General features: G+C 35.7%; 2 protein-coding genes across 3 annotated transcripts; one reads left to right on the top strand and one right to left on the bottom strand.

The window, feature by feature from the left end:
* Positions 1 to 388: 388 nt before the first annotated feature.
* Positions 389 to 20709, top strand: LOC129293560 (serine/threonine-protein kinase STY46-like). Of its 2 annotated transcripts, XM_054931589.1 has the most exons (16): positions 391 to 865; positions 1728 to 1842; positions 3249 to 3358; positions 3538 to 3642; positions 5065 to 5137; positions 7890 to 8000; positions 8288 to 8338; positions 9455 to 9594; positions 9703 to 9810; positions 15325 to 15398; positions 16439 to 16614; positions 18265 to 18360; positions 19290 to 19370; positions 19494 to 19544; positions 19856 to 19996; positions 20107 to 20709. In XM_054931589.1, the coding sequence occupies exons 1-16, from the start codon at positions 639 to 641 to the stop codon at positions 20131 to 20133; spliced, it is 1686 nt and encodes a 561-aa protein (XP_054787564.1). In that variant the 5' UTR covers positions 391 to 638; the 3' UTR covers positions 20134 to 20709. The 2 variants fall into 2 exon arrangements, with proteins under 2 accessions (XP_054787565.1, XP_054787564.1); XM_054931590.1 differs by lacking the exon at positions 20107 to 20709 and having other exon boundaries at positions 389 to 865; positions 19769 to 19999.
* Positions 20710 to 22253: 1544 nt separating this feature from the next.
* LOC129293884 (leucine-rich repeat extensin-like protein 3) lies at positions 22254 to 23170 on the bottom strand. Its single transcript, XM_054932007.1, has one exon. It carries the CDS (start codon positions 23130 to 23132, stop codon positions 22551 to 22553), a length of 582 nt encoding a protein of 193 aa, XP_054787982.1. The 5' UTR covers positions 23133 to 23170; the 3' UTR covers positions 22254 to 22550.
* Between the last annotated feature and the right edge of the window lie 2048 nt (positions 23171 to 25218).

Below are 25218 nucleotides of genomic sequence, written 5' to 3'. Positions count from 1 at the left end.
TTTATTATATTTAATAATTCAGTGTAATAATTTTAACTAAAAACATCTAATCTAAATAATACATATTTTTATATTCCTGGAAAATAGCAACTTAAGAAACCCTAAAATTAACTTTTTATTAGCTATGTTATATGTACGAATAATTAAAGTATATTAATTAATATACGAAAAAAAAAAACGCATGAACCATGATTTTAAAATAGATTCACTGTTCTTGTTTTCGCTTTTTGAAAAAGATTCACTGTTGTTTTGGCAAAGGATTTACTGTTGGTTTGTTTTGACACTTTATTCCCAAGGCTCTATTAATCATACGTCAAATTCCACCGTGTTTCCAACAGCCAATAAACGATAAGAAGAATTGCAATTTTCTGAAAACAAGGGATTTTACGTTTTTGCACTCCTGAGTTACGTCAAGCTCTGGACCAGGCTCCCTCCTCCTCCTCCTCCTCCTCCTCCAAACTCTTTTGTGCACTATGTTGACCTTTGGGGACTAAGCGGTACGGTCATGGTTGACGAAATTGCCCTCCATCTTCGTTGAAATCTCGAAGCTTTTCCTTTCCTGCCTCAGTCAAAGATCCTCTCTGCTCTTTGCCTTGCTTTCTCGCACTTTCTCTTCCATTTCCCTCTCTTTCTCGCTCATGAGAGCTGCGTCAGCTTCAACAACCACAGAGGGGGGGAGAGAGACATCAATGGATTTCTTCATTGAAGGTGTGGGGGAGAGCTCCTCTCCACCGCGCACCTTGAGCGGTTTCGGCAATTATGACGTGAGGAAAGATGTGTATAGTCGTTTAGTTGAAAACGGCCATGGCCAAGAGGCGGAATTTCGGGAGCAGTTAGACGCTCACTTCAACCGATTTCCTCCAAGGTACATCAGCTTGATTACAATTTACCATGTGTTGTCAACTTTCGATTTTTGGATATTTGCATATGGATTTTGATTCTGTAGCTTTTTTCCTGGTCACTGCAAACATTTATGCAAGTGCTTGCTTGCTGGCGAGATGTTGTATGTGCTAAATTGCGTTCATTGCAGGTGATTTCATCAAAATAATTTGGTATCGTGTTAATCCCTTGATTTTTTTTTTTAAATTTTAAACGGCAACAAAGGACACTGACAATGAACTTGTTAGTTTTGGATTTGTTGTCAGCATTATCAGCATTAACGCTTTCATCTATTTATTTTTGCGTACTGTGTAATCAGTAATTCTAGTCTTTCTTTTTATGTTCGAAAGGCTTGTCAATGCCAAGTTACTAAAAACAGAATTCGGTGGACATTTTGATTCATTTATACTCGTAGACTATAAGAATTAATATATTTACAGAGCTATAAAAAACAAATGTAGCACCCTAATCTACACTAAAATTTAACTAAGACTACTGCCATAGTAATAAAGGATTCCTCTAATACACGCATTACTGTGTTAGAAAAAGAATCAACCAATTTTCTAAAGACTACGACGCTACCATAGTAATAAAGTGATATTGCTAAACACGTTGTCACTGATATTCGACACTGCTCTTTCTTTTGCGAGAATAACATAGAGTGGAACGGTACAAATTCAATGTTGAAAGATGCTACATAGTATAGACTTCTCATGTGTTTGTTCTAAATGGTCCATTGGGTCTGTGTTTCGAAGGGTTGGTAATTTAAGTTATATGCTTAAATGTGATCAGAAGATATAGTTGTACTGGTAACTAAAACTGATGCATGGAATCTGTTGTTATTTCAGTTATTTGCTTGATGTTAACATGGACAGAGCTGAAGATGTTTTATTACATCAGAAACTTCTTGCTTTGGCAAGGGACCCAAGCAAGCGTCCTGTCTACAATATACGCTTTTTGGAGGTACCGCTTTGTTTTGTTTTAAAATAATAATTTTTTCCAGACCTGGTTTGGAGAGACTTAGGTAATTATAATATCATAAATTACTGGACAATTTTATTCAATATGATAATGAAGGATAAGTTATACCGTAAGATGTAACTTGGAATTGTGAAGATCCCATTCTCTGTTGCTCCTTTGCGTTCTTCTACTTTTGATTCATTGAGAACTGTTAGAAGTTTCTGAGGACATGATATTCTCTTTACAAAGTGCAAAAGAAAAAGGGAGGGGATAGAGGAGAGCGATATGGATTCTGACTTAGTGGCTGAGTATTCAATATGAACATGCTGCAAAAAGCAAGTTTTGGTGTTATGCTATGGGCATTTATGTACTTGCATTTTGGAACTAGTAGTCATTGAGTATGTTTCTACTTGATCTTCTTGTTGGATATCTTGCATCAACATTTTGTTGTAGGGCCGATGGAGACCTAAGCAAGCCACCCTAACCCCTGGGGGGAGGGTGTCAATCTGTGGCTCCCTGTGTGGGGATTTAGAGAGAGAACTAAGCTAGGGAACCGTTCCTTTAAATCAAATTATACAGGGAAAGAACCATGTCCCTTAATACTGTGTGGATTACTCGTGCCTCCTTGATATGAGACTGCATCGTAGCACTGCCCTTTAAGAGTTGGCATCCTCAATTTCCATGTTATACTGACTTTAGCTCTCAAATCCGGGGTACTCACATCATTCTGCTAGTTCGAAATATTAGGTCACACCTTCTGTATAGGCTGGCCATTTTGTTTTCTTTGTAGTTAGCATTTTTCTTGGAAGCCAGTCCAAACTCAAGGGAGACCTCATCCTTGAATCTGGCTGGTAAAGGTAAACTCATCCTCATTTGCTTCCTCTTGCCATGGCCAAGTTGTTCCCTCCACAAGCAGCTTTTTTCATAGACTGGTCCTTAGCTCTTATGCTAACTTGTGGAGGCCAAAGCAACCAGGGGGAACTTGCCCTTAAAACCAGCTTGTAAGATGAAAGAGCAATCCCCTTAAGTGCCACGCAGATTACCTATAGCTCCTAATGTGGGACTCTTTACATGGCTTATAATTGTAATGTGAGCTGAACTTTGTACTTTTAAATCTGATCATATAATCGTATCATTGATATTTTGTAATGTTCTCCTACTAAAGTTTTATACTTGGTTTTGGAGGGTATTGTTTCTAAATTTAGTATCCTTCTAAATACGAATATACTCTCCTTTGGCCTAAAAATGTGAATTCTAGATTTAATTTCCTTATTTGAGGTCTCTATACATTAAAAACCAATTATACTCGGCAATTTAGTGATTCCTTTTCTTCTGGCTTCTGTCAGATTTTTTATTATCTTCAATGGATGTTTAGTTTTCACTTTCTTATCCCTCAAAATGGTTGGCAGCACATCTCTACTAGAATGGATGGTCAAGATCAGCAAATTGTTAGCGCTCATTCTAGCACAAGGCCATCTTGTCCTGCATCTAATGGGGAAGCTGTATCATCTCATAAAAGGTAGACAGTTTACCAAACTGCAGTGTATGATCTGTCATTGTTTCATTATTACCACATTAACCCTTAGTGATGATTTTTGAGGCACTTGTAGGTTTCATATGTATATGTATGTTTGTAATAATCATCAATTATTAATCCTGGCTTTTCTTAACTATCATGTATATCATTTCTGTGAGTAGGGCAAGAGACTGTGCAGCTGAGTTTGAGCCTTGCTCTAAGCTTGAAGATCTAAATTTGGATGTTCGAAAGAACTCCAAGGAGGCTACAGACAACTACTACCAGAGGTAATCCCTAAAATCCTTTGCAATTTCTTCTTTCTTCAATTCCTGAAACGAATATCTGAAGAGAAGTGGCAATATTCATTTAACCAGGTTACAACAGAATTCTTTTTTTTTTTTTTTTTTGCGCCTACCTAGAGAGCTTTAGATGAGGTTTTACTATTTCTTGAAATTCAACACTTATCCCTTCATTTATGGCTTGAAACTCAAATATAACCCCTCATCCTTTGAGAAATGTGACAATCATTTGGCCTATTTCAAACAGTTTTTCCCCGTTCACTATGTATATGGCCTGAATATATGGCAAATCACCTGTTGGATTGAAGTGCTTGTCAAGGCCCGTGGTATTGCTGATTGCTGTGGGTTCACTGCCCAGTGCCTCAGAACGCACAAATAGTGGGTTAAACGGAGAGGTGATGAGCAAGAGAGCCAATGAACAAAATTGTTGGAGGCAGTGAACAGAACTTTTCAAGGCTGTTAACGGAAACACAAAATAAGACCTTCAAGAGTAACATGGCTGTTAACGCCTAAGCATAGTTGGAAAACACTTGAACTAGCCTCTACAATTGGTGGTGACACATTCTGGGACCAGGTTGACTATTGCTAGAGATGAAGTGTCATGTGTTATCATGCTACTTGAAGATATAAATGCAATGAGGGCCAGAAAAGAGCCCAAGGCTTTGATACCATGACAAACTAGAAGTCCGAATTTCTTATATTGAAATGATGCATAGTACATGGTACTTATCGATGCAAGGGAGGCTATTGTAGGAAGTAAAATTGCAAATGAGAACACAAGAGACTAATGTAATTACTATTATGTACATAATTGTCTAAATAATTTTATATTGACACTATTTCTAATAGTTTGGAACATGATATTATCATTTCTACATATGCTCTTTATTCTCTCTGAAAAAATTTCTCCTTTCATCAAATAAGAAAGGAAAAGAGTATAATATCTTCTTTGTCTTGGCTACTCTAGTAGGAACAACCTAAAGCATTTTGTAAACTAATGCCTTCCTTTTTGTTTTCTTAATCATATATGGTTTATGAAAGAGCATAATATCTTCTGAAGATAAAAACTTGTGAATGACTTTGTTGTTCTTTTCCTTTCTGCTTATGGAATTTAAATTAGTCTTTTTATTTCTTATTAGCAAGTTATGGTGATTGAACTTGTAAAGGCACCGATAATAAATTGTTAATTAGCTTTCTAGTCATAGGCAAGTGCCTCTACTGATGGTGCTTTTGGAAAATGAAATGCATGATTTACAGGATTAAGACGTGTGTTGGACCCTTTATCAACATGTCTGACTCACTTGCTGCAAATTGGGTTTTTGCCTGTGCCAAGTGCTGTTTACATTTTAGTATCTTTGTCATTTGTTGCACTTATGTGGCAAATTGCTCAAATTGTAATATAAAATGCAGGCATGAGGAAGTGAGTGTTCCAGTTCATGAAGTTATATTTTCTGCCATTGACAAGCCGAAGCTTTTAAGCCAGGTAAGTTTGAAATATGTATCTTATTTGTCAAATATTGGAATTATATTTTTCAAAATAGTTAGAATTCCGATTATTTGGTGTCTCTTGTATAATATATAGACGTTCAATTTCTGTATTTGTTCCACTTTAATTGATTGATTGAATTTAATATCTACTTACCTAATGACAGAAGGCATTTGATGATGAATTAGAGTTTATCATTTTTATTTTTATAAAAACATGGTTGTTTGATTCATTATATATTCTGACCAGAATGGCATGTGCTTACTGTAAAATTGGAGTGTAATAGGATATAAACTTTTATGTGAAATGGAGCTAAGTTATCTTGCATAGATTAATCATTGCATTCACAAAAGGTTGTACAAGGTAGTAGTACTGTAGGTGGTATACAGTATTGCATGAAAGTATAATGAAAAAGATAAAAACATGTCTTACACCTATGATGCAGCTGGAATGCATGTGTAATGCATGCCAAGCTTGTACATATGAAGGTGATGGGGTCTTCTGAGAAGGATTCTTGAATGTATCTACTAACTGATCATTGGAGTTGACAAGATGGTTGTAAAGGTTTCTGGGAGTATCTTTTCCTTGTGAAATGACTGTAAACAATTTGTTTGGTCCATTTATGAAAGATAGGATTGGATGCAACATATAGTGCTGTCTGGTTGTTTCAAATTAAATTTCGTCTGATTTATTTCTCCAAATATCATTTCATGAATCAGTTTTTTTTAATCATTTATTCAACTCAAGCGTGCAAGTTACTAGGGCCATTGGATGAGATTCAGCTTTAGCACTTGATATTGTAAACTGATAAATATTTATTAGCGATAGGTTTTGTACAAAGGGGAAGTTTTGTGTACTTCTAATTTAAAATATCTGTTTGTGATTTATTTCTCATCTTTATTATGGGTCAGTGGAATCTATCTGCAAGTCTAACAAAACTTCTTGTCCTTATATGCATGTTTTATGAGTCTGATTAGGAAACAACAGCACATTTATCTTTTGTTCAGTGAGTTGCCAGTTGCATCTGAAGTAGGACTTTTGGTATGTTTGGTGAATTTTAGGCGTGCCCTCAGATATTGTGTGTAATGGAAGAATTTTTACGACCTCATATGAATTAAAGAAATAATGTCTTAAGTTTTTGCTTGACTTATTTTTACTGCTTTCTTAGTAGGATGTTTTATCCTCCCTTTCCTTTGTATTCCTTCCTTCCGTTTAATAAAATTTCTTATTCTGTCCTAATACAATTTTTTCCCCTTCTTTCTCTTCATCCTTTTCCATTAATAATTAAGTGTTCATTGAAAAATTTCTCTAATACATGCCTTATTCTTAGCAAATCACACTGTATAATGCTTTGCACCAGAGTAGCTCTTATATTTTTGGTTGAAAAAGGGGGAAATTATTGAGTTATGAAAAATTTCTTTTCTCGTTGATGCTTTGTGTATAGCCTTCAATTTAGGATATGGTAGGTCCCAACCCATTACGTTCAGCAAAATGCATTCAAAGAGACGGGGGAGTGGCAAAATGGAAGAAAAGGGGCACTATTGGTCCAGAAGAAAACACCAAAGTTTATATGCTAAAAGATAGAAAAGTGAAGGAGAAAGAGAAGGGAGTAATGATGAAGAGTAGGGAGGAGCAGTTAAAAAGTTGTGAGCAAGGTTATAACGAGATGAGCTGACAAGGATGAAGGGAGGGGAACAATTTTGGCAGGTCTTGGAGGAGAGAGCCAACCTCTCAAAAGTTGGCAAACTTGTTATGTCATCAAGAATTTAGCTCTGTATTATTGTCTTTGTGGTGTGTGTAGTGGATACTTTAGTTCTTTTGTGCTGGTCTCTGAGTTTGTAATCCAATTTGCTTCACTTGTCAGTTTCATATGTATCCTGTAGCAAGGGTTTATCAATAGCCTTTAACTCCTTTTGTAATTTTTTTGGATGTATTTCTGTTCTTTGTTTCTATTAATAGGGTTGCTGGGTGAATCTTGGAAGGTGATATGTTGTAAAAATGTTATCAGTGAGTAGTGAAATTCAAGTTCACCTGTTGTTTTAAATTTCAAAACCTAAATTCCCTAGTTGGTTTAAATTTCTATTTGTGCTGTTTTGAGTTTTTGGTTTGAGGAGTAGGTTCTAACTGAATATCTCAGGACATGAGCATTTTTCAAAAAATGAAAAACATTGATGGGTACTCAAGTGGGATAGTAAACTCTTCTCCAAAAGCTACCTATTGAGGTTTGGAAACCATTCATCTTAACTACCTATTCAGCCTCTCATGGAACTTAGATTTCTCATTCTACCTTATGTTCCATCATGGATTATTATGTTAACATATAAAGAGCCAGTTTGGATTGGCTTATTTTGGGGGAAAAAGAGCTTCCAAGGAAGACAGCCCTTAAATTTGTATGTTTGGATTGGCCATTAGTAGCTTTCAAAATGCTATTGTAATGCTCTTTTCAAAGCTAGGTTTCTTGGCTCACTAAGAGGGTCCTGCGGTGGCTGTTTTGGAGAAAACTAGAGTAGATCCCATATATTTGCACAGAGCTCGAGATGATGAGCCACATTGTTCACAATTGAGCAACGTGATTTCTTCTCCTTCATGATATTTCAATATTCATTATGCTGCTTCCTGAGGCCTAACCATATGTTTTTATTTTGTTTTCATCAGGCATACTTTATGAGATTCTTGATTGTACATCCTTGAAATATGCTTGATGAGCACTGTGATCTCTTTCTTTCAATGAACGATTATTTTGTTTCAGTTGTCTGCATTGCTGTCTGATATTGGACTTAACATCCGTGAAGCACATGTTTTTTCAACAACTGATGGTTACTCCCTTGATGTATTTGTTGTGGATGGATGGCCAGTAGAGGTACGTTATTAAAAGTTTGGTGGCATTTACTTTTCCCTTAAGACATTTACAGTCTTGTAGCTTTGAGAATAATCAATTCATGTATACCCTCATATTACATTGGCTTTTATCATATACTGTTGATAAATAGTGTGCCAATTAAAATTATCAAATTTAGGGAAAAATAAATTGATCAATCCCAGGGTTTGAGCTTGTAGGATATTAAGAAGCATTTTTAGTATATTTCTTGCATGATGGGAGATCTATGTTGACTTCAAAAGTTGCTGACTTTGCAATCTTGTGCTCAGGACACACATGGGTTGTGTGAGGCCATGGAGAAAGCTGTCGCAAGAAGTGAGGTGCATGAAGTCTCATCGACCTTGTATTTACAAATTGATTAGTTCTATTTATGAGACGTTGGATTAATATATCTCTGAAGATTTGTTTTGAACATTTATTGGCTTAAACGGCCTGAAATATGCTTATGAATGAAGAGCATAAATATACAATCTTCATAAACATGAGGCCTGAGTATGGGATTTTATGAGATTTTCATACCTAAAGGTTGAAAACCATTTGCATTGAGGCGGTTTTTTCACCCCTTAAGGTAGCTCCACTGATTCTCAAGTTTTTCTCTTCTCCAAGGCTTTCATCTCCATGAGCATTGCTTATCTCCATTCCTTTTTAGTCAATGCCTTAGACATAGAAGTGGGGATAGAAAGTAGTTTTTTAGGCCAAGAAGATAATTTGTGAGTTGGGAGAAATTGTCCAATGATATGAAATGAGAAAGAGGATACAATGATGCTCGGTACACTCCCTAGTTCCTTTTCTGACAGCACTAGGAATATAATGATACTTGGCCATCACTAGAAAATTTGGCCTTCCCCTGGTTCAAGTACTTTGAGCTTTCTTTCTTGAGTAAAGCTGTTGAGTTTTCATAGGCTCAAGAGTCATGTTACCATTTGTTATGGGCTGTGTGTTTGGAAGACTAGGGGTGCATTTTTCTAGGCAGCTTTCTGGGCTGTTGTCAGGGCATTTTTCTGGTTGCTTCATAGGATGGAGAAGAGTTGAGTTCATTGTTAGAGAGTGAGTCAAGCAAGGGACAAGCCAAAATAAATTTTCCCCTTATTTTCTATGATTGAAATCTCCCCTTAAGGATAATATTGAGAGAAATAGGGGTGATTTTCATGAAATGTGACATCCGCAGGGTTAAAAAAAATTGAGTTGGATGATGATACCTGATAGTGACTAAGGTAATATGAGATGTCTCAGTCCCACATTGAGTAGTATTATTAATTTCTTTGAGTAGTGTTGTACACTCGAAGTCCTCCCCTTAGTTTAGGCAGAGTTTAACTTTCAATTTTCTGTTCCTCTAGGAATCATGAAATTCAGAAATACTCTTGCTTTTCAACTCATTTTTGTGTAGCATGTAATCAAGGCCTGGAAGATAGTAATCGATGTTTTCCTTATTGAAGGGGTCTTGGTCTCGTTCTTTAAATTGTCATACGACTGTGGAGAGGGCCGTGATAGCAGGAGCAAAATCTGGTGATTGGGAAATTGACAGGAGATTGCTTAAGATAGGAGATAGAATAGCATCTGGATCTTGTGGAGATTTGTAAGTTGAGCTTTTGTACTGTGGATTAATGGTTTTCTTTTTAGTTTTTGTTCTTATCTGTCTTGTCACTCCTCTATTTTCCTAATTGGCTCTGTTGTTCATCCTCAGGTATCATGGAGTTTATCTTGGTCAAGATGTTGCTGTTAAGATTTTGAGATTTGAGCATTTGAATGATGCTTTGGAGGATGAGTTTGCCCAAGAAGTGGCAATTCTTAGGTCAGTATCATGCTGATCTTAGTGTGCGATTCATGGTGCATCATGATGTTCCCCTAATAAATATTGCTTTTGATTCCACTTTGTGAAATATATTGAATTTGCACTAAGGGTGTGCTGTGCACTATGATTTATTTTCTTTTGGTGATAGTACACTATAATTTATTTACTTTAAACGTATATTAATATTTAAACTCAAAAAAGGAAGAAATTATGATATCAAAATTGAGTCATACCAATCATTGTTTATGCTCCTTGCTACAAAACCTTCAGTCTAAAACTCATATACATACATACATGCATATATATGAAACTTTATTTGGACTGAATAATGCTTGTATTTTATTGATAGGGATCTGATACATATATAGATAGGGGTTGGAGAGAGTGAATCTAATTAAATCCCTAAACACTCCTAAAATTTCTAATAATATAAATCTAATTAAAGACAATGAAACAGAACGTTACAAGATGAGAAGAGAAAAAAGGAAAATTAGGTTTGAGATATTACTGGGCCTAGGGCCCAATAATGAGTTATATGTCCAACATTCCCCCTCAAGCTGATGAGTAGATGTTTATCATTCCCAGCTTGCCTTTGAATGCTTCAAACTTTTCTTGGGTCAATGGTTTGGTTATCACATATGCAATTTGCTGTCCTGAAGGGATGTAGGATAGATTAATAGTCTTTTTATCTAATTTTTCCTTGATAAAATGCCGATCGATCTCTATATGTTTGGTATGATCATGATGCACCGGATTGTTGGCAATCTTGATTGCAGACATGTTATCACACCATGCTTTAATGGATCCAACCGTGTCAATCTTGACCTCCTTTAGAAGTCTAACAATCCACATTCCTTCACAAGCTCCTAGAGCAAGAGCCCTATATTCAGACTTAGCAGAGCTTCTTGAAACTACAGGTTGCTTCTTGCTTCTCCAGGTCACCAAGTTGCCCCACATATTAGAACAATAGCCAGTAGCAGATCTTCTATCTATTTTTGACCCAGCCCAATCAGTATTTGTGAACAATTCTATGCCTCTAATATCACCTTTTGCAAAGAATAGTCCCAGTCCTGGAGTCTTTTTCAGATACCTCAGTATCCTGTAAATTGTAGCTAAATGTTCCTTTTGAGGAAAGCTTGAGAACTGGCTAACTACGCTCACAAGAAAGCAAATGTCACTAGCCTCTGATATCTTTATTTATTGCTGTCCCATTAGATTTGATTGTCAATTTCTGGTGCAGTTCCGTGGGAATGTTTGCTGGTCTTGCTCCTAACATCCTCGTTTCCTTTAACAAATCCAGAGTATATTTTTGTTAGGACACACTAATCCCTTAATGCGTTCGTGCCACTTCCATGCCCAAGAAGTATCTCAAAGGTTTAAGATTTGATTGTTAATTTTTGGTGCAGTTCCATGGGAATGTTTGCAAGTCTTGCTCCTAACATCCTCGTTTCCTTCAACAAATCTAGAGTATATTTTTGTTGGGACAAACTAATCCCCTTATGCATTCGTGCCACTTCCATGCCCAAGAAGTATCTCAGAGGTCCAAGATCTTTGATCTCATATTCAGTTGCCAAGTTGTCCTTTAGTTTGACAATTTTCCTATCATTGTTTCCTATCAAAACTATATCATCAACATACACAATGAGAGCTGTCATTTTTTCATCACAATGTTTAACAAATAGAGTGTCATTTGCTTGGCACTGTTTGTATCCCCAAGTTTTAATAGCCCGTGCAAATTTTTCAAACCACGCCCTCGGTGATTGTTTCAAGCCATACAGAGACTTCATCAACTTGCAAACCTTGTGAGAATTATGAGAATCTCGTAATCCTAATGGAATTTCCATATAAACTTCTTCAAGATCACCATTTAGGAATGCATTTCTGACATCGAGTTGATGTAAAGGCCAATCTAGATTTGCGGCGAGAGACAACAAAACTTTTATAGAGTTAAGCTTGGCAACAGGCGCAAAAGTTTCCTGGTAATCAATCCCCTAAGTTTGAGTAAAGCCTCTAGCAACTAATCGAGCCTTATGTTTGTTTACACTCCCATCAGGATTGTACTTTATTAGGAAAACCCACTTACTACTTACGATTGACTTTTCCCTAGACAACTTGGTGATTTCCCATGTGTTTTTATGTAGAGCCCTCAATTCTTCTTCTATGGCCTCCTTCAATTTGGGATTTATGATTGCTTTCTCAAAGTTCTTCGGAATATTTTCATTTTTGACACTAGCTACAAAAGCCTTCAAATGAGGAGATAAACTTTTGTATGAAATATACCTGGCAATAGGATATCTGGTACAATTCCTCTTTCCTTTTCTCAAAGCAATTGGTCAATGTAAGTTCTCAAGACTTTCCTTAGATGCAGATTTATAGTTTTGCATTGGTGTGGAAATGGGGTCTTGTCGACTTTGGTGCTGTTCAATAGCACTATTAGGTTCTTCCACCGGAGTCTCAGAATCAAAAAACATATTAAGGGGCTCAAAAGGATTCACATCTTAGAAGTGGGATTTGCTAGAGGAATTTTCAGAATTTGGAGACATTGTTTCAATGGGGTTAGACCGGTTTAAAGGCTCAGAGGTGGAATCATTGTGAGTAGAGGAGATATTTGTAGACAGATCTAGTAATATGTGGTGTTCATGTGGTTGTCCAGAAAAGTTAGGCAAATTGTTTTGATGACCATTCTCAGGTAAACAAATTGACTATTCATTTTCATTTGTCCCTTTCTCCCCTTGAATGGGTGATTTGTTAAAAAAAGGTTGGTTTTCAACAAATTTGACATTCATGGTAACATGAACACAATTGGTAACAGGAGAATAACATTTATACCCTTTTTGAGTAGAGGAGTACCCCAAGAAGACACACTTGATGGCACGAGAATCTAGCTTCTCCCCAACCTCATTATACACAAATGTTGTACACCCATAGACCTGTTTTGGTATGGTGTTGTGAGATGGGAGTTAGGATAGATCTCGAGAAATTTGTGAAGAGGGGTTTTGAAAGTTTAAAGTTTTAAAGGGTAAATGATTAATCAAGTAGGCAGATGTAAGGATAGCATCCCCCAAAATTTATTTGGGACAATACCACCAATCATAAGAGCATGAGGAACCTCAAGCAAATGTTTATTTTTTCTTTTAAAGAGACACCATTTTGTTGGGGAGAATAGGCACAAGATGTTTGATGGTGTATGCCATGTTTTTCTAAAGAGGTTTGAAAATTGGATTTTAAATATTCTCTTCCGTTATCACTTCAGAGAATTTTTGAAGATTGTGAAAACTTCAGATTTTTCTTTTATAAAAAAAACCCATGTTACCCGAGTATGATCATCGATAAAAGTTACAAACCATTGGACTTAGAATTGGTTTCAAATTTTGATGGACCCCATACATCACTATGGATCAGGGAAAAAGGGTGAGTAGGATTATACTCGTTTGAAGAAAAGAAGGTTCGAACTTGTTTTGCAAAGTTGCAAGTATCACAATGGAAATTAGAAATAAATTTTTTATTAATATTAGGAAACAGAAATTTCACATATTGAGGACTCAGATGGCCTAACCTAGAGTGCTATAAAACAAAATATGCACTGGTCATAGCAAAAAAACAGCACAAGAATTATCTGATGATGATCCATGTATATAATGAAGCCCATTCCACTCCTTAGCATTGCCAGTCATCTTCCTCAAGGTCAAATCTTGAAAACCACAGCCGTGTTATCAAATATAACCATGCAATTCATTTGAATCACAATACGACTCACAGATAACAAACTGCACTTAAGAGTCGGAACAAAGAAAACATTCTTCAAAGTAATATGTTCAGAGATAACCAACAGTTCCAAAACCCATGACTTTGGCATATTCACCATTTGCTACCTCAACAAATTTATGCTCAGAATTTTCAAAAAAATCATAGAATAATTTTCTAAATCTTGTTATGTGGTCTGTTGCACCAAAATCCACTACCTAAATATTTTTAGATATGACTGTCTCATTTAAAGTGTTGGTAAGAGTAGTACCTAATTGAGCCTAGGTCACAGAAGGGGTTTTTGCCTCCCATACATTACTAGCAGTGGAAGGAGCATGTCTTTCTAATACTTTCTGGAGAACTGACAACTCCTCGGCACTCAATGATCCACTCTGTGAATCTGCAGCAGTCACTATAAACCCCTTCCCTTCACTTTTGGGCTTATGTTTAAAGTTTGAGGGCTTGCCATGTAACTTCCAGCACTCATCCTTGATATGACCACCTTTATTGCAATGATCACACCACTTTCCTAATTTCTTTCCCTTTATTTCTCCTCAGGCAGCAAGAGCAGAAGCATCTTTTAGAAGAGAGGTCGGGATAGTGGGACTTTGAGTCAGCACTTTTCTACTTTCCTCGCATCTTATCATATTAAACATTTCCTCCAGTATGGGAAGAGGTTTCATGCTCATGATTCTGCCTCTAATATCTTCATATGAATCATTGAGGCCTAACAGAAACTCATAGCATCTATCTATATCAACTAATTTTTTATAATAAAGTCCATCCCTGTGGCATGACCACTCATGGATTTCATAGAGATCAATTTGTTGCCAAAACTTCATTAGGGAAGTATAATATTGAGTTACAGATTTTTCATTTTGATAAAGGCTTCTAAGGGAACGTTTTACTTGAAAAATGAAAGCTGTATGTTCACGAACAGCATAAGTATTCCTGGCTGACCCAGATCTCCTTGGCAATGGTTGCAAATAGGTGATTTTTGCTTACCTCTACTATTATAGAATTCACGAGCCAAGCCATCACCATGTTGTTTTCGGCAACCCAAATTTCATATTGGATATCATCAGGTAAAGGAGGAGGAACACCCGTGAGATACTTCTCCTTATTTCTCCCTCATACAACCATTAAACATTTCGAGATCACTAAAGGTAATTATTTCCATTCAGCTGGTGCGTGATTGTGATTTTGATAAAACTCTATGATGCTGAGGTAATCATGCTAATCGACCCTCTTTCTCTACTCAACCCAATCGCACCAATCACGCTCTTCGACTTATCATCACCAGTTGAGCTTTTCTGGCTTCTGTCGCCAGTTTGATACGCTCATGGTGGTTGGTTCATGAGAGCTTCAACGAACGACATCAAACTAGAGGAAGAAGAAGAGAAGGAGGACGACAGGAGAGCCGAGAGGATCGAGAATGCTGCTTTGATACCATGAAACTTTATTTGGACTGAATAATGCTTGTATTTTATTGATAGAGACCCGATACATGTATAGATAGGGGCAGGAAAGAGTGAATCTAATTAAATCCCTAGACACTGCTAAAATCTCTAATAATATAAATCTAATTAAAGACACTGAAACAGAACGTTACAAGATGAGAAGAAAAAAAGGAAAATTAGGTTTGGCCGAGGGCCCAATAATGAGTTATATGTCCAACATATATATATATATATATTTGAGCTTTTCTTATTGGGTTCTTACATGCTAACTCCACTGAAAATTTTCTGACTTCTGAATTTTTGCATGCAGGCAGGTGCATCATAAAAATGTTGTTCGTTTTATTGGTGCATGTACAAAATCTCCACATTTGTGGATTGTTACAGGTATCATTCTGCTGTTAATTGTTCCCAACTTCATTTGGCATATCTGTACTAATATATGTGGCTCTGCCAGGAGTTTGGGCTCATCTCATGGTCTCTCACAGATACAAATAAAATAAGTTTGAAAACTCCTCCCCTATCTCTTTATTTTTGTAAGGAATTGAAAAAAAAAAAAATGTATTGACATGCACCCACCTGTGTCAAGCCACTGATGCAGATCATGATTGACTTTATTATGTAATTGACAAACCACCTTTGATAAGAAATGTTTCGAGTAACTGTACAGAAATTCTTTCAATGCTATTTGGATATCAATACATAAAATTGAAGAATTAACACAACAGAAAATATATAGTTGACTGAAGTGTGGCACCAAATGATGCTGATTTTCTCTTAACTAGGAAACCCTGAGTTGATTTCAATCTCAATCTCAAGCATAAATGAAAAGAAATAAAACTTGTATTTAACGAGTAACATATTGCTCCCAGATATTAAACTTTGAGCCAATGTAAAACTTGTATTTAACGAGTAACATATTGCTCCCAGATATTAAACTTTGAGCCAATGATTTCCCTTTACTTTGGGTTCAGGCTTACAATGATTTTACCTGTGTTGCAAGATATTTTCCTTTTTTAATTTTTGTTTAAATAATCATTTATTAAAGCAGGAAACTTTTCGGATGTGACCTTTCAACTATTATGAATAATTTGGGGATCTTAATTTTTTTATTGCTGCCCTTTTTTGTGTTGCTGAATATTGTATTATTCTGTTTATTATTGAGAAACTTTATTGGCGGACTGATTGTGAGTAAATGTAGTGGTATCTGCGACATTTTGGATTATTTTCCTTCAGCTTGAGTTGTGATCATGATAGTATTGGCACTTCATTATGCTTGTTAATACTGTCTCTCGGGTTTTGGAATTAGGATCTTTGTGCATCTAATTGATGTTTGTTTCTGATGTCATTGGACATTTTTTTTCTGAATAGTTTAGTAGCATGCTTCTACTTGTGTTTAGTTTAAGTTTTTTTTCCTTTATTTGCAGAGTATATGCCTGGAGGAAGTCTGTATGATTACTTGCATAAAAACCATAATATGTTGGAGCTCTCTCAACTACTGAAGTTTGCGTTTGATGTCTGCAAGGGTATGGAGTATTTGCACAGAAACAATATAATTCACAGGGATCTGAAGACGGCCAATCTCTTGATGGATACCCACAATGTGAGAACTTATGACAAATTTTAATTTTAATTCGATAATTTGTCACCCTTGCTAAATTGGGTTTTATATTCTAAAAGCACATGATGAATTATATGCATGCAGTCATGTCCCTACTTGTGGATTCATTTTTTAACTCGGCCACTTGATGATATACTATTAAAACTAAATTTGCCACAGAAGTCTACTTATCACTATTGGAGAATATAGCCGATAGGCTTGATTCTCATTGAAATCTTGACTTTATGTCCTCATTTCGATGTGATCATCCAATGGTATCCTTCCTTTTTATCCAGCGATAATTTCCCGTTTCTGGTTATGATTTCATCTGATCTGCTTCACTATAATTTATTTCTCTTTAATTCACATAAATCATGGGACTTGAGTGCCTGATTTGTACCACATCTCCCCTATAAACGTTTGTACCTTCCTTCTGTTGAAAACTAAGGAATTAAATTTGTTTTGTTGGTCTGACAGAAGGAAAAAGGATGTAACTGACAAAGTAGCCCAAGACAGTCATTTAATTTGTTACAGTCAACATGCTGTGTTCCCTGTTTTCTTTACCTTTTCTTTTGTTTGTGCTTATTAGGTGCATTTCTAGTTTGATTAAAGAGCATTGTAATTTTTAGGTGCATTTTTAGTTCAGAAAAATAGTGTTCTGTTTCATATTTTAACTCATTTATGGATAGTAACTTAATAGTTGCCTAAGAAGTGCTGTTAGGGTGTGTTTGATTGGGGAGTTTTGGAGGGGAGGGGAGGGGAGCCAAAATTTCCTTTCCCCTTCCCTCATATTGCTCCCTTCCAAGTTGGGGTTTTTTGGAGGGGAGCTAAAATTTCTGACAATCTTGCATTTCCTCAACAGCATTCCTCCACCGTGATGACTAGCTTATCAGACTCTTCCACCTTGGCATTCGAGTTGCAGTTCAATTAAGTGAGCCAGTGAATATAACATCTTCACCAATAGCAACCGTTCACATTTTTAAATCGATGGAAATAGAAGCTATAGATCTGAATGCAGTACCTTGGTTTTTTTGTTTTTTTTTTTTGGGGGGGGGGGAGCAATCTGATCGGCAGTGCTAGCTGAATCTGATGGAGCATGATAAATCCCATGGGGGGCACTGTCGTGATTTGAGGAGCCTCAGCTATCTGACAGAGTGAGTGAGGGGGAGAGAGCAAGAATGAGGGAGAGAGGGCGATGAGCGAGAAAGAAAGGGTGGGTTGAGAGTTGAGATGCTGAGGCCGGGAGAATGGAATGAGGAAGAGAATTTTTTTAATATTTAGAGGAAAGCATAAAATTAATAATACTGCAGATTTTGTAGTTAATATTTTTTCACACTTTCTAGCTAACATACATCGGTATAGATAATATATGGGTATGATAGTAAATTAGTTATTAGCTTCCCTCTCCTCCCCTCCTAAACTAAACAAAAGATCATTAAAAATCCCTCTCCTCCTCTGCCCTCCCTTTCAACAAAACCAAACAAGGTAACATAAAAACATTACTCTCCCCTCCCCTCAAACCAAACACAGTTTGTTATTGTAACTATAATTTCTGTTTTGTATATGATTGTTTTAATACAAATGTATGGCTTTTCCCATTTGATTACACCGTTATAAATGTTCATTTGAAGTATTCTCTTTCTTTCCTGTAAGGTTGTTAAAGTAGCAGATTTTGGAGTAGCTCGGTTCCTGAATCAGGGGGGAGTGATGACAGCAGAAACTGGAACATATAGATGGATGGCTCCAGAGGTTTGTGTTCTAGATATATCATTATGATTGCTTTTTGATATCTCAGTATATCAATAGGTGCTTGATGTGTTCATATTAGAGCGTAGGGTTCTAGGAGCAACTATTGGCCTTGTTGAGAAAGTCATCAATTATTCAAAGATAAGTCTTACAAATTAAGTGGGATTATTAAAGGATAAGGAATACTTTGAGAAAATCATCTCATCTTTATCTATAAATTAGCCATCCCTTATCTTTAGGAATCGTCATGGAAGTTTTTCTTTCTCATTTAGATTTATCCGGTTTAGTTTAAATGATAAAAGGAAGGTTAATTTGCCGTGTGAGCGCAGCAAGCCTTCCATGGACTGCGTTCCTGCATTAACTATAAACTAGATACCTTGCTTAATACATGGGATAGATAATTGCTTAAAAGATTTTGAATGATTTGCATTTATTTTTAAATATTTAAAAAGATTAGGAAAACAAGGTTACACTGAACCCAAGGAGAGATATGTTCATGACTTATGAATAGTATAAGTTTTACTAAATTTTATATTTGATATCGATATTGATTGCAAGGCATTGTTTTCTTTCTCATTACCAAATAATTTAAATAGAATTGGGAGAAATTATTCCAAAGTTCTAGGACGCCCCTCAATTTTTGCCAAAAATTTTGAAATGTCATTCCCAAGGGAACACTGCTGGACGGTGGAGAAATAAATGGGGAAACTTCTGAGGCCAAAATACTTATTACAGACATTTAGCAGAAAGAGCCATATGGGGTCAACATATCATTGGTGTTTACATTCTTTTATATCCCTCACTGTCCCCCTAAGCCAGAAACAAACAGTACAAGTAATTAAAAAACTGAACACTCGGATCTGTGATGTTATATTTTTCTCTCTTTCTGGGTTTTCTTTCTCCATCTCACTGATATCAAATTTTCTCTCAAGGTTATAAACCATCAACCCTATGATCAGAAAGCTGATGTATTCAGTTTTTCCATAGTACTGTGGGAACTAGTAACTGCAAAGGTATAGCATAAATTACAATGATATAATTTTTATTCTCTTGTATTACTCTTCCATTCCTTGTACACTGATTTTCGACATCAAGGACACTACTAAAAACAAAATATGGTCATGTATGGTATTCAGGTGCCTTATGATGCCATGACTCCGCTACAAGCTGCGCTAGGTGTGAGACAGGTTTGCTCTCTGTTCAAATAAAACTCGAATGTTTGATCACAAAGTTTAGTAATACAATTGAACCCTCTTATTGGTGTGAATCTGCATGACTACGCTATATCAACTCTGGAAAAGTGACAATTAAGTTATTACTTATGCCCTCATATTGAAGCGCATCTTTTCTTGGGCTATGCCTTTGTGAACTTTGAAATGAAAATGATTGAATCTAATATATTATCGATCAGGAGTGCACTGGGATTCTACAATTCAGTTGGTATACAACAAGGAGTGTGTCATTGTGTCTGACGCAACAGTGATTTACATCCTTTCAGGGGTTACGCCCAGAACTTCCAAAGCAAGGGCACCCTAAACTAATAGATTTAATGCAAAGATGTTGGGAAGCAATTCCAGCCAACCGGCCATCCTTCGCTGAGATAATAGTTGAACTGGAAAATCTCCTTAAAGAAGTCGGGGTAAACATCAATAGCTACATTTTATGACACGTTATTCCATCTTTTTTCCATATGGTAAAATTTCACTCATTCATCTGGCTTTATCTAAATTTCTGCTGTCCAAATTGCAGAATGATTCAGAAACTAACGGTGCTTGAGATAAGCATAACATATTAGATTGCAGTTATCTTCAGGCAGTTACACGAGAATCTGGATTTTTTATTTTCCACTTTCTTTGGGTGTTCAAATAGATAGAGTTTTTCATTTCCCCTTTTTGCTCGAGGGAGAAAGGAGTTAACAGAAGCTGACCGATACAGAAGTGACAGACTGTATAGAGACAGACTAATGATATAGTTGATAATACTTAGAAATATATATATTCCGCGCTGGTTGATGCAAAACCTTTACCGTGAAGTTGTTTTGACAAAGAGGAATATGTTACCTGCGTTTATTGGAATGATTTTTCTGGTAAACCTACTATACCCCAATTGGAACAAGCAATATCAATGAAGGAAATCAGAGCTTTATTTATTTGAGGCTTGATGATTTATTGTATATAAACAATAGGTGTTCAGCACTGAGGTGAGGGTCCTTTTATTCTCTGTTTCAATGACTTGAGGTGTTATCTTTCTTTTGATCCTGTAAAGTGTTCATTAATCATTACTTTAGAGTTATGCAGTCAATTTTTGTATGATGATCAAGTGAGAAAATAACTGACCATCATTTTGCTTCAACTTTTGGCTGTTTCCTCTTTTCCTTGCCTTATTTGATTATATTCTTTTTTCCCCCTTGTCGTATAGTTTTGTGATACTTGTTTTTGTTACACAAATAGGCTTTTTATTTCCAGAAAAATTCTTTATTAGAGGAGGGCAGAGCATATTTGTAAGAGAGAATGGATCGATATTTAGTGGTCATTTTAATATCTGCCCTGAATGGTCATGTCTATATTTAATTTTGAAATGAAATCAATATTTTTGTTGCTCAACCATGCATGTACATTTATTGCATGCGAACTCTCTTAGAACGTTAATAAAATATCAATTACTTTTCTCCCTATAGTCAATATATTTTTGTATAAAATGTACATCACGCGCTCCACTCACGCATCAATGATTTTTCCAACTAAACTCATTTCACTTTGTAAGTATGGCTTTTATTCTTTTCCTTCTTCCGCATTACCAGGCAACGATATCATGTTAGTTGTTTCTGAGTAAGAAGTCTAACTCAGCTATTTATTTGATAAAAATTGTTTCTGCAGGCTGTAAGCGGCGCTGCTGTTTGCCTGCTTCTTTTATTAAAGTATGTTATACAAATATTTCATCAATAATCTGTAACCTAATTTCTAATCTCTGCGAAACAACGTTTGATATTTTAAGTTGGTTCTCCACTTTTGCATGCAAAAATCCAGTGACCATTTTTAATGAAATTCCGAATTGGAGAAAATATTAACTTAATTTGAAGACTTAAGTCTGTTTTTCCTCTTTTTTGGTCGTATAGATATTTACAAGTTGATGGAAAGAAAGCTTTCCTTGAATTTCTCCATAACTGGAGGTTAATTAATTTGAACCTAAAATTTGAAACATTTTTCAACATATACGGAAACAGATCGAGCTAAGAAAGTTAGTCTTAGTGCTAATTAGTGATTGTGTTAAGACTAGTAAAGAATTGAATAAAATGAACATTATAACATTCCAAAACTATTTTGAAGTAAAAACAATGAGGTGAGGATCTTTATATAGAATACAACCCCTTGTCTTGAGGGAGGATACAACGCCCCCCCCCCCAACTTCTAACACTTTGTGGCACCCTTTATATAGAATATAGGATCACCAACTAACTAATGTGATTAACACTAACCACACTAACACTTTAATAGTCCAACAGATTGAGTATTTCAATTAGGTACCAAATCTAAAAGTGTATTAATATTGGGAATTTGTTTCAATTTTTCAACAATGTTTGTGGCCCCCTTTATATGGAATATAGGATCACCAAATAACTAATGTGATTAACACTAATCACACTGACACTTTAATAGTCTAACAGACTGAGTATTTCAATTGGGTACCAAATCCAAAAAGTGTATTAACATTGGAATCTGTTTCAATTTTTCAACAATGTTTGTTATTGATGTTGATTGTCATGAAGAAAGTTATAATACCCATATGATGAAGTTACATGGTGTTTTAACGCTGATAATACTTGAGAGTTTACAATAATTGAACAACCGGATAAAAAAAAAGGACACTTGAAATTTGGAATGTCAAGACATAGCAAGAGAGAGGAAATTATGATATTATTATTATTATTATTATTATGATAGGTTGGTTTTCAAAAACCTGTGCAAAGGCAGCAGGTTGAAAACTACAACAAAGCATGCATATGCATGCACGTGATATACACTGATTTGTACTTCATAAGCAAGGGCGTGAACCACCCCAATGTAGTGATGCACCAAACGTAAAATGCCATAAACTAAATTGATGACAGTGTGAATTTCTCAACATATATAAGGGGAAAAAAAACAAAAACATGGAGTGAATTGAAAGATGGAAGCCATGCAAAGCCAGGTATTCTAGTAGTAGTAAGGAGGAGGTGGTGGTGAAGCATAGACATAGGGCTTGTGGGGTGGCGGATAAATAGGGTTTGGGATAGGGGAAGGAGAAGGAGCAGGAGAGTGATGCGGTGGATGGCTTGGGGATGGAGAAAGCGGTGGCGGAGGGGGAGCACCGTATGAAGGGCTTGGCACCGGAGAAAGAGGAGTGGCGGGAGGAGGAGCACCATGTGAAGGGCTTGGGGCAGGAGAAAGAGGAGTGGCGGGAGGAGGACCACCGTGTGAAGGGCTTGGCGCCGGAGAAAGAGGAGTGGCTGGAGGAGGAGCACCGTGTGAAGGGCTTGGCGCCGGAGAAAGAGGAGGAGGATATGAAGGGGTTGGTGGTGGAGAAGGAGGTGGAGAGGGGACTTCAGATCCACTATCCTTAGGTGGAGGTGCAGGGTACACTGGTGGAGGCGGCGCGGAAACCGGTGGTGGAGGAGAATGGTGGTGCTTGGGAGGCGGAGGAGATGAGTAGACGTAGCGGTCGGCGCATATTTGAGAAGGCAAGCTGACAGACACTAAAGCGATTAGAAGTGTGAGGGAGGCCATAAGGGATCCCATTTTTGCTTTTGCAATGTGTTTAATTTGTTGGTTGTGCTTTTTCGGGAGAAAGAGACTCCCTTTATATAGCCTCTTTGTTCACCCTGCCCCACAAGTATGATCATATCTTGGAATAATTCACTTCGAACTAGTAGAAAATGATTACGTAGCTTGTAGCCACCATTTGATTTCTCCGTGATTGGAGGTTAATGAATTCGAACCTAAAATTTAAGAAAGTTTCAACACAAGGAAAACGATCGAGCTGATAAATTAAGTACTAGTTAATGATCTGATCAGTATTGAGTATTCATTCAGGTATATATCAATTCCAAATAAACTTATAATTGGGCGTCTGATTTTCAACAATATATAATGTTTATTGATGTTGATTATTATATATAAAGAACAACATGACAGTATGACAGCCATGATGGGGTAATATAGTTAAGGATACATTTACCACAGAATATTGCTGGAATATTAATGTGTTAGGGTGTAATTAGTGTTAATTACATTTGTTAGTTGGTGATCCTATTTTTTATATAAAGGAAGCCACAAAGTGTCAAGGGTTAGGGGGTTGTATCCAACCTCAAAAGGACTAAGGTCCTCACCTCATTGTTTTTACCTCAAAGTAGTTTTGAGGTTTATCTTTCATATGAAGGATTATGTTATTGTAATGTTTAATAATAATCATCTTCATGAATGTTCATTTTATTCTCTCCATTCAATTCTTTAATTCATTAACAAATACTTCCTCTACTAAAAATGTAAGCAATTTTTTGAGAAATTGGGTGTTAAAAAATATAAGGTATTTTTGATATTTCAAGGTATAATCATTACATCATTTCTGAAAGTGTTTTTATTGAATAATTATTTTATATTTATTTTAGAGTAAAACACTCTATTATATAAGGATAAATATAAAAATATAGTGTTAGTTTGAAGATAAATAATTATTTTATTGGAGTGACATTTAATTAAAAATGAATTATATTTTTTAACGGAAGGAGTATAAATAAAAATAGTTTATTTTTCAATAAATATAATTTGAATAAATCTGTGAAGATGAAAGAAAGAAAGAAAAATAAAGAGAATCATATTCAAGAACTTAACAAAAAAATTATTCATAAAAAAGATTAATATGAAATGGATTATTGTTAAAATAAAAATATGAACTTGTTTGTTATTCAATGAGCCTTGATATTAATTATTATCTGTGAATAGAGACAGGCCCACATTTGGTATAGTAAGAGCAATTGTCTCCGCAACTCAAAAAATAAATTACTCAGGATGTCCCTAAGTAATTTTAATTGCCCCCCTCCCCCAAAAAAAATTTCAAGCCCCCTCATTTCAAAAAAATTTTACTTATCCCCTTATAAAATTGTATCTCACTAGAGAATTTATTATTTGAAACTATAATATATATATATATATATATATATTAAAATGAAAAAGTAATAATTTAAAAAAATTGTTCATGTAATTTTTTTTTTTTTGCGAGAAACTTTCAGACATGCAGTCTCCTCATTTCCGTATCATCATTTTCCCTAATTGTAATCATGGATTAGCAAAATGGAGAAGAAATGATGATAAAGAAATGAATGATGACAAAGAAATGGAAAGATTGCATGTGCAAAATTCTCTAGCAAACAAGAAAGGTATATAGATTTTAATGAAAATTAAAAAACATGATTAAAATATATATATATATATAAATTGTTTTTTGATGTTATCATATTGTTATGTTTTATTACTTTATGTGTTGTTTTTAATATTTAATTTTATTAACTCATCATAAATTTAATCATATTTTTGGATGTGATTCTCCAAGAAAATAAAAGGGGAATCAATTCTGAACATAGCAAGCTTCCAACCCCAAACGGTTATCACTTGGAACAATTGCAAATGATAATACAGAAGACCTTATAATTAGGTATGTCCTTGATTAATGATAATTAATGTTATAAGAGGAGGATGTGTTCAAAAAGTGTAGAAAAAGGAGATCGAAAAGTTATTCTGACATTGTCTTGGCTCACCACTCACCGTATATGCTCTTTAATTGGAAACCTATTAATGAATTTCTTTACCAATTTTATCAGAACACTCA

This window comes from Prosopis cineraria, unplaced genomic scaffold (genome assembly GCF_029017545.1).
Source record: "Prosopis cineraria cultivar Desert tree isolate PC_DT_omini unplaced genomic scaffold, ASM2901754v1 PC14, whole genome shotgun sequence".
Classification (NCBI taxonomy): Eukaryota; Viridiplantae; Streptophyta; class Magnoliopsida; order Fabales; family Fabaceae; genus Prosopis; species Prosopis cineraria.
This window is presented reverse-complemented; position numbering and strand designations above follow the sequence as displayed.

What these genes read in the sequence shown, in the direction of transcription:
- LOC129293560 (XM_054931589.1), top strand. Translation starts at nt 639, where the DNA reads ATGAGAGCTGCGTCAGCTTCAACAACCACAGAGGGGGGGAGAGAGACA. An exon ending in TCTGGATCTTGTGGAGATTT is followed by an intron (nt 9,595 to 9,702) that starts GTAAGTTGAGCT and finishes GTTCATCCTCAG; the next exon opens with GTATCATGGAGTTTATCTTG. An exon ending in CTGCGCTAGGTGTGAGACAG is followed by an intron (nt 19,545 to 19,855) that starts GTTTGCTCTCTG and finishes ACATCCTTTCAG; the next exon opens with GGGTTACGCCCAGAACTTCC.
- LOC129293884 (XM_054932007.1), bottom strand. Translation starts at nt 23,132, where the DNA reads ATGGGATCCCTTATGGCCTCCCTCACACTTCTAATCGCTTTAGTGTCT.